The 18,005-nt window shown below is 40.7% G+C and overlaps 1 protein-coding gene across 1 annotated transcript; it reads left to right on the top strand.

The window, feature by feature from the left end:
* The first annotated feature begins 11,991 nt into the window (after nucleotides 1-11,991).
* Nucleotides 11,992-12,918, top strand: LOC109929440 (olfactory receptor class A-like protein 4). Its single transcript, XM_020529120.2, has one exon. The coding sequence runs from the start codon at nucleotides 11,992-11,994 to the stop codon at nucleotides 12,916-12,918; it is 927 nt and encodes a 308-aa protein (XP_020384709.2).
* The last annotated feature ends 5,087 nt before the right edge of the window (nucleotides 12,919-18,005 follow it).

The following is an 18,005-nucleotide window of genomic DNA, read 5'->3' on the forward strand; positions in this document are numbered from 1 at the left end:
CAAGGCTGTAGTGAAGTTAAAGACTAAGTGACCCTGTCAGAACCCAAATTGAGCATCAGTATAGCTTATTGCTAAGCATGTGTTACTTGATTGCATGGTTAATGTCTCCTTCCATTTCTTTACTGATGTTCAAGAGTAGACTGTTACAGTTAGGCAGTAATTGGCTGGGCTAGAGGATAATATCACAGGACATACGAGTAATTTTATACATTGTGGGTAGATGCCAGTGTTGTAGCTGTACTAGAACATCTAGGTTTGAAACTGGAGTTCTGGAGTATGTCTTTAGAACCATTGTCGGAATATTGCCAGGGACCATAGCCTTTTCAGTATCCAGTGTCTTTATCAATTTTTTGATATCTTGTTGAATGAAATAAAGGGGCTGTACACCTCTCTGCAGATACCTCTCCCGGGGTAGTGATAGCATTATCTGGAATAATCTGTGACATATGATTCTGTGAATATAACTATGTCAATGTTGTTGTTGACTAGTCTGTGAAACAGCTCTCCAAATTTCAATACTGGCCCCCCAAACATTAATGTGGAGGAGTTTGAAGGGTCAACAAGGCTGAGTTAGCTACAAACAAAAACAGAAATTGCTGGAGAAATGCAGTGGGTCTGGCAGCAGCTGTGCAGAAAAGAACAGAATTAACTTTCTGAGTCCAGTGACCCTTCTTCAGAATTGATAGCAGTTAGGAAAACATATTTATGCTGTTGGAGGTTTGAGCAAGTGAGGGGAGGGGAGTAAGCAGATATGTGGAGAGGGAGCCCAGAGAGAGAAAGAGAGAGAGAGAGGGAATAAATAGGTGCGCTGACAAAGGAATTGTGGTAGTAAGCCAGGGAAGAGAAGTAAGATAGATTATAATGGGGCTATGATTATGTGTAAATGGGTTGGCTGTACTTAAACAACCCATGTCATGACAGGACCTGGGGTGTGAGGGTGGCTAATAGGCATGGAAGGAGGTGATCATGCTGTAAGGTTGGTAAACTCAACATTGCGCCCTGAAGACTATAAGGTACCCAAATGGATGATGAGATGTTGTTCTTCCAGCTTGCACTGAGCTTCACTGGAACACTGCACTAGGCCTGAGACAAAAATGTTGGCAGGGAACATGCCGGTATGTTGAAGTGGCAGGCAACTGGAAGCTTGGAGTCATTTTTTACCAAAAGAGGTAGCTGTTCAGCAAAGTTGGCTGACACAGTCTGCATTTTGCCCACCCAGTGTAGAGGAGACTAAGAACACAGAACATAGAACAATACAGCACAGGAACTGGCCCTTTGGCCCACGACGATGTGCTGAACGTGACGCCAAATTAAACTAATCCCTTCTGCCTGCCCTTCGTCCATATCCTTCCATTCCTTGCATATTCATGTGCTTATCTAAAAGTCTCTTAAACACCCGTATAGTACCTCCCTCCACCACCACCTCCGGCAGAGCGTTCCAGACTCCTACCAATCTTTTTTCAAAACATTTGTCCCTCACATTTCCTTTGAACGTTCCCCCTCTCACCTTAAATGCATGCCCCCTCGCTTTAGACATTTTGACTGTGGAGAAAAGATTCTGACCGTTAACCCTATCTACACATCTCATAATTTTATAGATTCCCCTCTGTCTCCGCCACTCCAGAGAAAACAAGCTGAGCTTTTCTAGCCTCTCCTTATAGCTGATACCCTCTAACCCAGGCAGCATCCTAGTAAACACTTTCTGCACTCTCTCCAAAGCCTCCAGTTCCTTCCTGAAATGTGGCAACCAGAATTGAATGCAATATTCTAAGTGTGGCCTAACCAAAGTCTTATGGAGCTGCAACATGACATCCTGACTCTTGTTCTTAATTCCCCGACCAATAAAGGCAAGCATGCCATATGCCTTCTTTACCACCCTATCTACTTGCGTTGCCATTTCAGAGAGCTATGGACTTGAATCCCTCTCTACATCAATGCCGTTCAGGGCCTTACCATTAACTGTATACTTTTCCTCAAGATTTGATCTCCCAAAGTGCAGCACCTCACACTTCCCCAGATTAACCTCCATTTGCCATTTCTCTGCCCATATCTGCAACTGATTTGTATCTTGCTGCATCCTTTGACAACCTTCTACACTATCTACAACTCCACTGATCTTTGTACTGCCTGCAAACTTACTAACACACCCATCTATATTTTCATCCAAGTCATTTATATATATTGCAAACAGCAGCGGTCCCAGCATGGATCCCTGTGGAACACCACTAGTCATGGACCTCCAGCCTGAAAAACACCCTTCCCACCACTACCCCCTGCCTTCTATGGGCAAGTCAATTCTGAATCCATGCGGCCAAGTCACCATGGATCCCACACATCTTAATCTTCTGGATGAGCCTACCATGAGAGACCTTGTCAAAAGCCTTACTAAAATCTGTGTAGAGAACATCCATTGCTCTACCCTCATCAATCATCTTTGTTACATCCTTGAAAAATTCAATCAAGTTAGTAAGACATGACCTGCCCTGCACAAATACATGCTGGCTGTACCTAATTAGGCCATGCTTTTCCAAATGCATGTGAGTCCTATCCCTCAGAATTCTCTCCAATAGCTTCCAACCACCAATGTGAGACTCAGCGCTCTATAGTTTCCTGGATAGTGCCTATTTCCCTTCTTGAACGGAGGAACAACATTAGCTACTCGCCAGCCCTCTGGGGCCTCTCCGGTGGCTAATGATGATACCAAAATTTTGGTCAAGGCCCCTGCAATCTTCTCTCTTGCATCTCTGAATAACCTGGGGTAGATACCACTGGGCCCTGGCGTCTTATCCAACTTAATGCTCTTCAAGAGACCCAACACCACTTTTTTCTTGATCTCAAAATTCCATAGCATATTAGCATGCTCCACACAAATATCGCTATCCTCCATATCCTTTTCCTGGGTGAATACTGACAAAAAAGTACTCATTTAGGATCTCACCCACATCCTCTGCCTCCAAGCACAAGTTCCCTCCTTTATCCTACCTTTTCCCTAGTTATCCTCTTGTTTTTGATGTACGTACAGAATGTCTTGGGATTCTTTTTAACCCGACATGCCAACGTCATTTCATGGCCCCTTCTCGCTCTCCTAATCTGCTGCTTGAGTTCTTTCCTGCTTTCTTTATATTCCTCGCAGACCATGTCCAATTTCAGCTTCCTAAACCTTACATATGCTTCTTTTGTCCTTTTGACTAAATTTATGACCTCCCTCATTATGCAAGAGTCCTTTACCTTGCCATCCTTGACCCGCCTCCTTACTGGAATATGCCAGTCCTGAACTCCCATCAGCTGGTCTTTAAACAATTCCCACATGTCAAATGTGGGCTTGCCTGATAACAGCTCCTCCCAATCAACACTCCCTATCTCTTGCATAATACTGATGTAATTTGCCCTCCCCCAATTTAGAACCTTGCACAAGGCCCTGACTTATTCTTATTCATAGCTATCTTAAAACTTAAGGAGTTGAGATCACTGCTTCCAAAATGCTCTCCCACTGAAAGGTCAGTCACCTGGCCAGGCTCATTAGCCAGTATAAGTTCCAGTGTGGCCCCTCCTCTAGTTGTACTATCCACACACTGTTTCAAGTAACCCTCTTGGATGCACTTAACAAAATATGCCTCATCTAAGCATCTTACTCTATGGGAATCCCAGTCAAGATTGGGGAAGTTAAAGTCACCAACTATGGCAACTCTATTTGTATTGCATCTTTCCGTAACCTGCACCACATTTGCTCTTCAACGTCTCGGTGGCTGTTGAGGGGCCTGTAATATAATCATATCGGAGTGACTGCACCCATCTTATTTATAGCCTTACCTGTACTGCCTCAGTGGATGAGCCCTCCAGTATGTCCTCTCTGAGTGCAGATGTAACATTCTCCCTGATTAGTAATGCAACTCCTCCACCTCTTTTATCTTCCTCTCTCTATCTCGTCTAAAACACTGAAACCCTGGAATGTTGAGCATCCAGTCCTGTCCCTCTCTCAACTAAGTCTCTGTAATGGCCACAACATCATAGCCCATGTACTGATCCAGGCTCTAAGCTCATCTGCCTTACCTATAATACGCCTTGCCTGAAATAAACACACTTCAGCCCATTAGTACCATTGTGTTCACTTACCTGTCTCAGCCTGTCCTTCCTTCCTGATTTACTGGTCCTAATATCTACCTTCCCCTCAATCCCTCCAGTTGCTGTCCTGCTGCTCTGGTTCCCAGCAACCTGCCACTCTAATGTCTACCATAATAGACTAAACTGAGTGAAGTACAGGTAAATCACTGCTACACCTGGGAGGCAAGTCTGGGACCTTGGATAATGAGGAGAGAGGATGTAAACAGGATTGCGTTACACCTTCTGTAATTCATGGGAAAATGCCATGGGGGTATGGGGTGTAGAGGAGGAATGCATCAGGGTGTCCCAGAGAGAACGGTCCCTGCACAATGCTGACAAGGGGAGAGGAATATGTGTGTCGTGGTGGCATCCCGCTGGAGGTCGTGGAATTGGCAGCTTATGGTCCTTTAGAAAAAGAGACTGGTGGGGTGGAAAGTGAGGACTGGGGGACTCTATCATTGTAGTGGGAGGGAAGAGAAGGGGTGAGGGCAGAACTATGGAAAATGGATCAGACACAGCTAAGGGCCCTGATAACCACAAGAGCAGGATATTCTCAGTTGAGGAAAAAGGTGGACATTTCTGAGCCCCATTGTGGAAGGTGACATCATCAGTCAGATGCAACAGAGACAGAGAAACTGAGATAATGGAATGGAGTCCTTACAGGATGCAGGAAACAGGGATATTGAGGAAGGGAAGGGAGTCTGAAAGGTTTACATATTGTGTAAGTCACCCTTCTGAAAACATTTATTTCACTGTAAAATGGATTTAAGATACATATCTCTTTTACATCCAGACTGAAAAAATGGTAACATGTATCTGCTTTTCTGAAAGGTGGATCTGATTGCAAGACATATTCTGGATACATAACAGACACCTAGATAAATGGCCATTTCTATAAATGCATCTCACTGTTTTTATTCTGTTGCATCTGATTTTATTGTTCCCTTAAAGATCAAATATAGCAACAGCTTAAGTTATCTCTGAAAGCAACATAAGGGTGCATGCAAAGTGTAATATGTCTTACAGGAGACTTCTCCAAGGACCAGGAATATTCTGCTGTCATTCTACTCCATTTAGAAACGCATTCAACAGCTAGTCAAAATGCAGGTGTTCAGATCATTCCTGAGTGTAAACTAATGAATGTATTAAAACAGAGAAAACAGAAACGGTAAAAAGTGTGTATAGGAGATAGACATGGAGGAATTTTAACCAGAAAAATCCCTGAAATTTGTCAACACAGGAAACTATGCACAAACAGAGAAAAGAATAACCAAGGACAAAATCACTAAGAGAAGTAGAAACTGTGAAACAATTCTACAAGAGCATAATATTCAGGGACAGAACTACAGAGACAGGCAAAAATCAGAACGGTAAAGCCATACAGAGAGAAACAGATGCATTCATGCCACAACACTGCATTATCAATATCAGTATAAAGTAGCAGTGAATTGCAGGATGTTAACTTGTGCAGTCACTGATGCATTGCACCCCCAGTGGATAGATCAGCCCAACAGGAATAATCTAGGAACAAAATATGAATATTTAAATTAACTGAAGCAAAATTACATAATGAGATATCACAAAATGTAGAAAAAGTATTAAGCTGAAAAAATTCCAAAAATAACATCAAAAGTCATGTTGTGCAATACGAATGAGTTCAGCTAGTCTGTGAAAAGAAGTGAAAACTCTTTGTAAAATGTTCATCCAGTCATTAACCAATAGATTTGTTGCTAGGCACCAATTACCTGGCCAATGAAGTGAACATGTTTGCTTGGTCAGCAAAACATCACTTTTAAAAATCAGACCAGAACTCTCAGCTAGAAGTAGACACAAGATGCTCAGCCTTTGCTCACAGTGACCTGTCTCCTGCTCCAATAAGGTAGGTGCTACCTTTAGGTTATGGTGTTCCTTCTTGCCAAGTCAAGTCGAATGTATGCTATCATTGGCATATAAATTATCCAATAATTTATGATGACGATGAGAGACTGCCGTGAATTGTAAATCACCACAAATTACTGGACAATTTTCACCATTTCACTGAGTTGTACAATAACTTCTATCCATTTCTGCCTCTTTCACATTCTCTCTCTTAGTTAAATCTGTTTTTTCATTCCCTGCACCTAATTTGACTCTACCATGCCTGATTTCTTGCATGTCATCCCTTTGTTTTGTCCCCTATTCTTAAATGTTGTTGTTTAAGGAGGGTAGACTATGATCCTATGGCTCACCAAGATCCCATCGTCCTGTTGCCATATTGAAAATAAGTTGCATTTCCCACAATTTACAGCATAAATCTTTTCTAATTTAAGATGAGAAAAAAAATCTAATAATTGGCAAACAGTTCTGGTATTTCCAAGCAAAGTCTGGGCCAGTGCAACCCCTTTCTAACAATTAAAACCAGGACCAGGGGTTACTCTGCAATTCTTTCTCTTTGCTGCTTGTTTCCTTTCTAATTGTATTATACCTATTGCATGGGCACTCCTTCACAAGCCTCAATCAAGTGTTGACTCTTCATCTGTGAATCTAGGTATTGACCTTTAATCACAGGCATATGGTGGAGACTTTACTGCCAAGTCTTATCTTGTCTTCATTAGATATCTAAGCATGCTCACTCTCTTACTGGTGTCAGTAGTTAGCGGTCAGGAGTGAGCATCCAAGCTGATATTTAAAATATTCTCTTGAACCCAACGCCAATTGTGCCACTACTACTGATGCTCCATTTGAAACCAACTAATAGAACAGACCGGGGATTGATCGTGGGACGTTCTGAGCCATCAAATCACACATCCCTCATATTCACCTACTAGATAATTATAGAGACTTATTGTGTCTGGCTTTTCATTAGACGTTTGTGTCTGAGTGATATTACTATATCCCTGGTGCATGAACAGCAAAGTTACTGCTTCGGTCACTGTTTTACTTCTTGAAGCTTAAAATAGGAAAGATATTTAAACATCCAACAAGTAGGGCAGGGCTGGTCTGTTTTAATTCAGGTGTTGAGTTATATGGTGAAATTCCACTAAATCTGAAATTAGGGCAATAAGCTTAACCAGGAATCCCTCGGCAACATGATTGCTAAATTTGAGCTTCAAAGTCCCTCTCTAACTAGGGTTCTGTTTGGGAAGTGCAAGATATAGCAGTTGTGGATGCCTTATATCTTGTCAAGTATTCATTGCAGGAGTTTTAAAAAAAATTAATTTGTTGAGCAGAGGCAGTTGAGAGATGATCTGAATGAGGTGTTTCAAACATTACTAGGATTGAATAGGACAGGCGTAGAGAAACTATTTCCTCTGGCAAGGGACTCAAGAACAACTTTCCCAAAAACTCTCAGAAAATAGGAGCTTTCAAGACCGAGATTAATATCTTTTTGTTAGATAAGGACATGATGACATGATGGAGCAAAGGCATATAAACTGAGCTCAGGTGCAGATCAGCTAGGATCTAACTGAACAGCAGAACCACCGCACAGACTGATTAGCCATTCCTATTACTAATATTCCTTTGATGCTAAATTGATGTAAATTATGGAGAAAAATTATGTTTTTGACAGGTTTTCTCTTAAGAAATCAACTCCCATACAGCATGGGCATAAAGATATTATGACAGGGCAGGATTAAGTAAAAATGGTGGGAGGAGGTTCATGCAAAGCATAAATGCCAGAACAGACCTCTTGTGGTGAATGTCCTGTTTCTGTACTGAAAATTATATATAATTCAATATACAGATATGAGACATCCAGATCATGACCTCCATTTTCTTGTACTGTACTCTAATGTACCCATGACTTGTTGACTGTGCCTATAGATTGCCATCACCCTCTGTTATACAAACAAGAAGAAAGAGATGTAACTTGAACTAAACAGACGATAGATAAAAATCTGTGTTTGGGGTTTTGCTTGTGCATCTTCAATTGGAATTTCTCAATATTATATCACATAATCTGCTCCTCTATGCTATATTAACAACTTCAATAATGAGTTGAGAAGATTCCTCTGATCAGTATAAGTTAGTAACATTGTTAATATATTGTAAAGGAACTTGCATGAAGATTTCACCAGGTTGAATAAACAGAATTCCTTTAAATGTTTACAATGCCATGAATGCACAGGAAAATCAATCCTGCATTTAATCAGATAAACTTCAGGAAATACAATATTAAGAACAGAAAATAGTGAAAATATCTAAGAGATCAATCAGTAAAGACATTGAATTTGGAACTAAGTCAGGATGGGTGTTCTGGGATGGAGTACAAGTTATAATACAAGCCAGTAGTATTGAACCTCATGGGTTGAAGTGGCAGTGGGTTCAAGTCCCACCTACTCTGTAATAACTTTTCTGACTTGAAAAATATCTAGGACATAGACAGCACATGAACTAGATTTGTGTAGAGTGGAACTCCAGAGGCCAGTGAAGGAAAAATTGAGCTTCGAGATGATATAGACCTGGCTGAAGACTTTGTTAGTCACTGGGACAAAGCTGAATAATATTACAGAGGTAGTCGCCAGTATGGGTGACAGACTGGAGATAGTAGGAACTGCAGATGCTGGAGAATCCGAGACAACAAGGTGCAGAGCTAGATGAACGCTGCTCCTATGATGCTGCTTGGCCTGCTGTGTTCATCCAGCTCTGCACCTTGTTGTCTGGGTGACAGACTGGGTTTGGGTTTGAAAATCAGACCAGTTCGGCCAGAATGGTCTACGAACACAGTGAAGGAGTTGCACGCAATCATAGGCTGTGATGCAGACTTTCTGTAATTTAACAAAACATCAACATCTTACAGGTGCTACCAGAACTGCTGTGCATTCTCAGTATATTCTGTTTCCATATTAGATAAAGAAATGCCTAGTAACAAAACAGAGGATTTTACTCAGTAAATATGCCAGGATATTCACCCAATGATATAAGTTGTAAAATTAGTGAGCGTTTGCACCCATCAATCATTGACAGCACATGTATACACAAGTTAAAACCAGAGGTTTATTTCATTTGGTGAGTTGACTGTCTGACATGCCCTGTAATGTAGATATTTTCTAATCAACATGCTCAAAGATTTAACTTTACTGGTGGGACTTGAACCCAGGCCTCTTAGATCAGAATTAGGGACACTACCACTGAGGCACAAGCACATTCAGTTCCCCTTTATCCATCACTGAGTTTCTGCAGTGCAAGGGATTCATGTATATATGTAAACAAGGTAGGATGTTAACAGAATTTCCTTAAGGAGAGATCACACAAACCTAAATTTAGAATGTAAGTACAATAAATTAAGGCTTTATTGACCCCTAAAACTAAAGCAGGATTGTTATAGATCAATTTATTTAATCATTTAAAAATGTGAACTGAAAAGTAAACAATGGTAAATTTCCTGCACCTTTTCCAACTATGACCATTTAATGCTCTATCCATTGCATTGTCAGGGTTATCCAAAACAACTGTGATGTTGTTTCTGAAGTTTCCAGTTATGAACAGGCGTAACAGTGTTACTGGAGAAGCTGTACTCAACACGGGTACAACACTTCAGGTTTACACCTTCAAATCAGACCATTGAGCCAGGCTACCCTCTTCGTCAAAGTGATCTCCATCCAGAAGACCTGTCTGATGTCACATTTGAGATTAGCAGACCATGTTTGAAGCAGTCAACCCAATTCCACCACATTGGAGAAGGTCTATACAGTGCCTTAGTGCTGGCCACAGATTCTTATCATGACTCTACTGACACCTAGAGCCACCTGTGCATTCAGACTGACAGTAGATATTATCTTCTGTTCCTCTTCCTTTTATCAGTATTTTTGCTGAAATTGTTTAGCAAGACATAGACGATAAAGTAAATATTAAAAAGCATCTAAGGGCTTTACCCATTTGAGTTTAGAAGAATGACAGATGATCTCAATAAAGCATGTAGAATCTTGAGCAGACTGGATAGGTTGGATACCCAGAGAATGTTTTCCCATGTGAGGGAAAACTAAAAGCAGGGGACACAGCTTAAGAAAAATATGCCATTTTTTAAACACAAAGATGAGATCATAGAATCCCTACAGTGTTGAAACAGGCCCTTCGGCCCAACAAGTCCACACCGACTCTCAGAGCATCCCACCCAGACCCATCCCCCTATAACCCACCTAATCTACACATCCCTCAAGACTATGGGCAATTTTCCATGGCCAATCCACCTCGCCTGCACATCTTTGGACTGTGGGAGGAAACCCATGCAGTCACAGGGTTCTTCTTCTCTAGAGGTGCAAGGGAGTGTTCTTCTTTTCCCCAGATGGGAATCTGCGTATTTAAATTTATTCAAGGCTGACTTAGATTACAGGATGCAATCAGGTAAGTCGAGCTCAGACCATAACCTGATCAATCATGATCTTACTGAATGCTGCAATATGCTGGCTGATCCTAAGTCCTGTGTTCATCTAAATATGTTCAGTTGACACTGTGGATGATAAAGCTCAGCACATATATCCAATTCCCCAAATGTTCAAGTCTTGAGCAGTGGCCTCAGACTTGATTCTTAGTGAAGGGCAGGTCCTGAGGGGCATACATAAAAGCTGAAATGAGCCTTGCTGGTCCAACACTTCCATGCAGGTGAATGCACAGAAGCATACCAAATTATGCGGTATGGGCGGTCATTCTGCCCCTTCAAATTAAAAAAGATAGCAGCCAACTGGACAGGAGAAAACCTGTAAAATTGAGAAAACTCATTAACTAACCTAAAAGAACTAAAAATCTTAAGTGAAACACAACTGCCTATATGGCAATTCCTTGCTGTCAGACCTCAATGTAAAGTTATTTTCCACTTGAGGCATTTTGTTCCATTTGTTCATGGGATGTGAGCACTGCTGGTGAGGCCAACGTTTCTTTCCCGCCCCTAAATGTCCTGTAAAGGTGGTGGTGCATTGCCTTTTAAAACTGCTGCAGTCCACGGGGTAAATGAATACCAACAGTGCTGTTAGGAATTGAATAAATGGTCAAATAGAGGCAAAATACTGAGGATGGTGGATATATGAAACAAACACAGTCACATCTGAGATTAGGAGTCCGTGTTTGAAGAATAGTAGTCAACACAAATACTATCACATTTAGAGCAAGTCAGTATAGTGCCTTAGCACTGGCCTTCGATTGTAATCATGACTCTCCTGAGCTTCCAGTGGAGCTTAGACCACAACCTAATCAACCATGATCTTACAGACTGCTGCAATAGGCTGAAAGAATCTAATGGTCTACTCCTGCTCCTACATCCTATCAAACACAAACTGGAGAATGTTGGAGAAGTTCAGCAGGTCTGGCAGCATCTGTAGACAGAGAGAAACAGAATTAACTTTTCAGCTCCGATATAACTCTTTAGTTCTTCAGTTCACTAATTGAGTATAGAGAGGGGAATTTCTTTTATTCATTCATGGAATGTGGGCATCACTGGCTAGTCAACCACACTGTATGTTTAGTAAGGACGGCAGGTTTCAGATTTCATTAGTGAGCCAGACTTTTCCCCCTTCCCCAACAATCAACAGTGGTTTCATGGATGTTATTAGATTCTTAATTCCAGATTATTTTATTTAAGTCAAATTCCACCATCTGCCGTGGCAGGTTTCAAACTCAGATCCCCAGAACATTCCCTGGGTGTCTGGATTAATAATCTAGTGATAATACCACTAGGCCATTGCCTCCCCATCCACAGTTCAATGTCCTGAATTAGGGTGATGACAGAAAATGGGAAAAATAAGTCACACAGATGGTGCCAAGTATGAAAACCCGTGAAAGCACTGACAGGCATCCAGCGCGATTTGTTTTCTTTTTAAGAAAAGACAACTTTGTACCAGTGTGTTTACATTATTAAATTTTTTCCCAGCTTTTTGCTCTGTTGGGTAAAGGTCTTGAGGAGCAAGAGACCAGGCAATGGAAGTTCAGACAACAGCTCATCTCATCGTATATGGATTGCTGGTGTTTCTGGGTATTTTGGGAAATATTTTGGTCTTGGTGACAATATTAGCCACAACAGTGGAAAACCATGGACTTGCTGCTTCTGACATCATCCTCAGCAATCTGGCAGTAGTCAACCTGCTCATCTCAACCTTCCGGAACATCCTCCTGTTCATCACAGAGTCAGGAGTCAACATCTTGCTGACCCTCAACTGGTGCCGAATGTTCATGTTCCTCTGGGTGTGGCTAAAGTCTGTGAGTGTGTGGGTTACCTTCTGCCTGAGTTGTTTCCATTTTCTCAAGATAAAACAACATGTCCATCTGAGCACCAAGAGGAAGGAGATTATACATGTGCTGGTGATATTGTTTGCAGTGTGGTCTGTTAACTTTTTCTATGCAGTCCCAGCTTTCATTTACTCCTGTGCTGTCAGTGGGAATGAAACAAAGATTCTGATGGTGGTCAGCACCACTATGGATCCTTTCCTGGGCTATGTGTGGAAGTTCCCAACTTGGAAAAGTGGTATAATGTTTGCAATGTTCACCCTTGTCCTTCACGAGCTCGTACCCATTTTACTAATGGTGGGCACCAATCTCAGCACTGTGTATTATCTCAGCAAACACATCAGAGCGATCGCAGATGAGCATCTGCACAGTGTGCAGGTCGAAAGGACAGCTGCCAAGCTGATCCTGGCTCTAGTAACATTGTTTGTCCTCTGTACACTCACTCACTTGTTAGATGTGGGCTATTACAATCACAATGCAGGCCCATCCACTGCCTTTCTGCTGACCCTGGCGAGGTACTGTGCCTCAGTGTTTACAGGCTTCAGTCCTCTGTCAATAGCTGCAGGACACAGCAAACTGCGAAATAAAGTTTGCAAAGTACTGCACATCAAAACAGTTTAATTTTTTTCATATTAAAAATGGCATTAATGTTCTTAACCATCAGTGCTGAGGTTAGGACTGATAATTAAAGTGAACCAAGTGATAGTGACAGTGTGTTTTTTACTGCTAAATTTCTTTCCACAGCTCTCAAAATGATAGAAAGTTAATTGTAAAAAATCAATGTTGAAAAACTAAATAAGTGTCAGTGATTGCAATGGAATAAATTACAGTATTTATAGCCCATTATACATGTATTATTTTATTACAAGGAACATGTAAACAGTCTGTAACAAAATATATAGAATGCTGAATTACATTACTAGATCAACTGAGTACAAGCCAGGAGATATTATATGAAGATTGTACTGGACACTGGATTCAGTTTTGGTCATAAGAACATAAGAGAAACATTCAACTTATAAAACCCATGAGAACAAGTGAACCAAGTTTAACCTGCTCCTCAACCTTGGGTTTAGGCTCCTGTTGTTCTGATCCATAACCTCTCCACCAAAACCTCCGGCTCCCATCGCAGTTGTATTTGTCCCTCTTTTTACTTCAGTCAACTCTGTCTCCACATTTTTCTTATAAAGACTTGTCTCTATACCCACTTTAATAACGCAGTAGCAGGTTCCTGTAGTGTGATTATAACAAGGTCAGCCAGGTTGACTTTGTAGAATATGAGTTCCCTGTTTGGGGCTGTTGGTTCAATCAGGGAGCCCTGCCTGACAGATAAGAACAGTAGTCTCAGACTTCCTGTTCACTCTGACAGCTGGCTCTGAGGGTGCTGGATCGGTGTCAAGGACTCTCCAGGTATAAGCAAAGGATGACTTGATGACAGATACCGGCCCCTGTGGAGTTATTTCAGTCCCCTTTAGCAATCTTCACATTTTCTAACCAAGTCCAATATGCTGAACCATAACATTCATGAAGGTCCCAAATCTGAGATCCCAAACATTATAGTGAGTTATTAGAATTATCCGACCTGATAGCAATAGTTCAGAAGGTTGTGGGTTCAAATCCTACTCCAGAGACTTGAGCACATAATCTAGGCTGACATTCCAGTGCAGTGCTGAGAGGGAGCTACATTGCTGGAATCATAATCCACTGAATGACATGATACTGAGAGCCCATCTTTACTCTGAGATTGTTAGAAATATCCTATGGCACTGTGTCAATGAAGGACAGGGAATTCTTGGTGTCTTGCAAATATTTATCCCTCATCTAATATCACTAAATCAGACGAACTGACTGTTAGCACATTGGTGTTTACGGGTCTTTGCCCTCACAAACTAGTCACGGCGTCTCTTCCAATACATCAGTTACTGCTTTTGTCAATGCCTAAGACCCTGTACACAGTGGAGTCATTAGACTTTGGCAAAAGGGAAAGATTGCATGAGGCATAAACAGAACCTCATCTCTGAGATTAAGGAGTAAATGGCTTCCTAATATTGCTCTCAAGTACAGAATTTTATCAGGAAATATCATCAACTTACTGAAATAAGACAAACAGGCTTTTGTTGCATGTTTGAGAATTGCAAAGATGTTTGAACATGGAATGATAGGTTGGCTGCAGCGCAGGAAGCCATTTAGCCCACAGTAATTGTGCTAACTTTCTCCTTCTCCAAGATCAATTCACCTGGTCACAGGACCCTACCTTTTCCCTGTTACCTTTCAAATATTTTCTCTTCAGATAATTGTCCAATTTTCTTTTGACAAATGGAGAACATGCACTGATATCAACAGGTGCTGATATTGACAACCTCAGCTCGATAGGATGATACTTCATTCTCAGCGTGGTTTCACTGAACATTCGAGACACTCACAGTTCAATAGCTCCATCTTCTGTTTCATCCAGGTTCGGCTAGTCTGTGACAGTGTGTTTTTACTGCTATCTTTCTTTCCACAGCTCTCAAAATGATAGAAAGTTAATTGTAAAAAATCAATGTTGAAAAACTAAATAATGTGTCAGTGATTGCATTGGAATAAATTACAATATTTATAGTCCATTATACATGTATTATATTATTACAAGGAACATGCAAACAGTCTGTAATAAAATAAATAGAATGCTGAATTACATCACTAGATAAACTAAGTACAAGCCAGAAGATATTATATGAAAATTGTACTGGACACTGGATTCAGTTTTGGTAATAAGGACATAAGAGAAACATTCAACTTCTAAAAACCATGAAAATAAGTATAATAAGGTTGGTCCTTAGCGTTAGAGAATTGATTCTGAGTAAAGTTTGGAGCGAGTGGGGCTTTTTACCCTACAATAAAAATGACTATGATGAAACCTCATAGAAGTATAAAATACATTAAATTTTACTTCAGGAAATGCAAATAGATATTAGAATAAGGGGCTATTTATTAAATATGGCAATGGGAAATAATCAAGAATGAAAAGTAACTTGGACCCTTCAATAAACAATAACATTGCAAACAGAGAATGCTGGAGAAACTCAGCTGGTCTGGCAGCATCTGTACAGAAAGAAACAGAGTTAACATTTTGAATCCAGTATAAAGAGTCATAGATGCTGCCATACATACATATACCATAGAATAGTACAGCACAAGTCCGTATCCGTCAATTTCCTGCCCAAAGGTAAGGTACAAAGTGATAAAGGTGCAGACATCTCCAAATTTAATTCCTGATCAGCATTGAATTAGACGAGCTGACAGGGCAGCAATAAAATCTCCTGTAAAATTCCAAATCTTTCCACTGAGTTTCTCCAGCATTCTCTGTGTTTGTTTCAGACTTCCAGCATCCATAGTATTTTGTTCTCATTGCAATAAATTACAATCTGCTGTGTGTTTTATTCTATGGATGAGCTTTTTTTTTATACTGGTGTTTCCACCATCTATACTTATCTTGTGACTTTGCCTATATTGCTGTGGTTAATTAAATCTCCATTTAATCCAGAGATGTTGCTCGTCATGTGCTTACATTTATTGCAAGAGTTTTTCATTGACATTCACTAGTTTTCTACATTAGGAACTGATTTTCACACCACCTAAGAGATTGCCATGTAATCACTGACAGGTGATAAACCACCATGTTGTCCCTAACTTTGAAATTACAACACATATCCATCCTGTTTTAACATAACAGTGGCTGTGAATGCTAGCAAACATCCATGGAACTCATTGAATATGGCATTCAATACTTCATCTCATTCACAATTAGACTCACTTTTTACGTCAATTAACATTTTGAAATATAATTTTCACTATAGTAGACATCTGATGTTGACTGTTCCCTTGTTTCCAAGATGGTTAGGTAATCCCACATTAGACCAAACGAAAAGGAACAGGAGTAAGCTGTTCGGCCCCTGGAGCCTGCTCCACCACTCAATAACATCATGGCTGATCTGACATTCTTCACGTCCATCTTCCTGTCCTTTCCCTGTAACCCTTGATTCCCTTACTGATCAAGAATCCATCTCCGCCTTGAAAATACACAATGTCTCTGCAACAAGGAGTTCTAAAGACTCTCAACCCTCAGAGAAGAAAGTCCTCCTTATTTCAATCTTAAATTGATGCCCCTTTATCTTGAGACTGTGCCCTCTGTTCTGAGGCTTCCCATGAGGGGAATCCTTCGCTTGTATTTACCCTGTCAAGCCCCTTAAGAATCCTATATGTTTCAACGAGATCACCTCTCATTCTTCTGAATTCCAATGAGTAGTGTCGCAACCTGAATAGCCTTTGCTCATAAGAAAATCTCTCCCTACCAGGGTCCACCCTAGTGAACCTTCTCTGAACTGCTTCCAATGAAATGATATCTTTCCTTAAACAAGGGGACCAAAATTGCTCACTGTACTCCAGATGTAGTCTCAAAAGTATCTTGTACAATTGCAGGAAGATTTCCCTACTCTTATACTCCAACCTCCTTAATTCCACCAGATGTTACGATCGGATTTGAACCCATATCCCCAGAGCATTAGTCTGGTCCTCAACATTACCACTACACCACATCTCTCCAAGACTTGCAGGATAATTTTGTTACATATTTTAATCAACCTGTTCAGGGATACTGTAATAGCCTAGTGCAGGTGGATCTTAAATCCAGGCCTCCTGGTTCAGAGGCAGGGGCACAACAGCCCATGCACTAGCTTCTATAATGGAGATCAAGCTTTGGTTTATTATGCCAAAATAAAAGCCTGTGTTCTCAGTCATAGCAGGAGCTTGTTCATCCAACTAACCAAATACCATTGAAGGAACTCTTAGAGGCTTTGAAGTTTCGTTTGCAGAATAGATTTCAATACAAAACACCCTGTTACTATGTAGTAATGTGCTATAGACAGTGAGGCAGAATACTAGTCCATGATTTGATTGCAGACACAGTGAACTCTTGATAAGGTGAGTCATTGTCAGGAATTTGCCAAGTGGGCAGGAGAATCTGCCATGCATGGAGAAAAGAATGGTCAGATCATGACCTATTCCCACATAATTCTCAATAATTAGTTATCAAAACAATCTAAGTAAAATCTATAACCAAGGAACACAAAATGTAACTTAGGATTGTTGAAAAATGGAGGGAACATTGCTGGCTAGTTCTCAATATTCCAGGAATACAGAGGATTAACTATCTAATGTCCTTCCTTCCTGCGCTTGGGAAATAGTAAGAGAAGGCCATTCAGCCCCACAAGCCTCTTCTGGTATATCTCCCTGCCCGGACAAACTATTTTGAAAATTTCATATGATAACCATTTGCCCACAAAATTCATGACTTCAAATTTGAATGTGTATATATCACTGATCACCTACATCATGCTGTGAATTCACAGGCCACAGCGGTAATTCTCCTCACTGTGAGATCTGCTCTGCAAGATGAACTTGATTGGAAAATGGGACTAAAACAGGGACTCCACCAGCAACTGACGCATGGTTTCAAACCTATGGTCACCACCTTATACTCTTACTTACCAGAACACCCTTAAACAGGTGGCATTCTTGTATTAATAACTAATGAACTGTGCAAGGTTTGGCTGTCTAGAATGCCCTGAAAGGAAGGAGGAAATCTTAAGGAAACAAGTTGCATTTAGAAAGGATATTTGGTGTAGTAAAATGGAAAAATGTGCTTTGCAGGTCCATTAACAAATAAA

Source organism: Rhincodon typus, chromosome 31 (genome assembly GCF_021869965.1).
Source record: "Rhincodon typus isolate 14 chromosome 31, sRhiTyp1.1, whole genome shotgun sequence".
NCBI lineage: Eukaryota > Metazoa > Chordata > Chondrichthyes > Orectolobiformes > Rhincodontidae > Rhincodon > Rhincodon typus.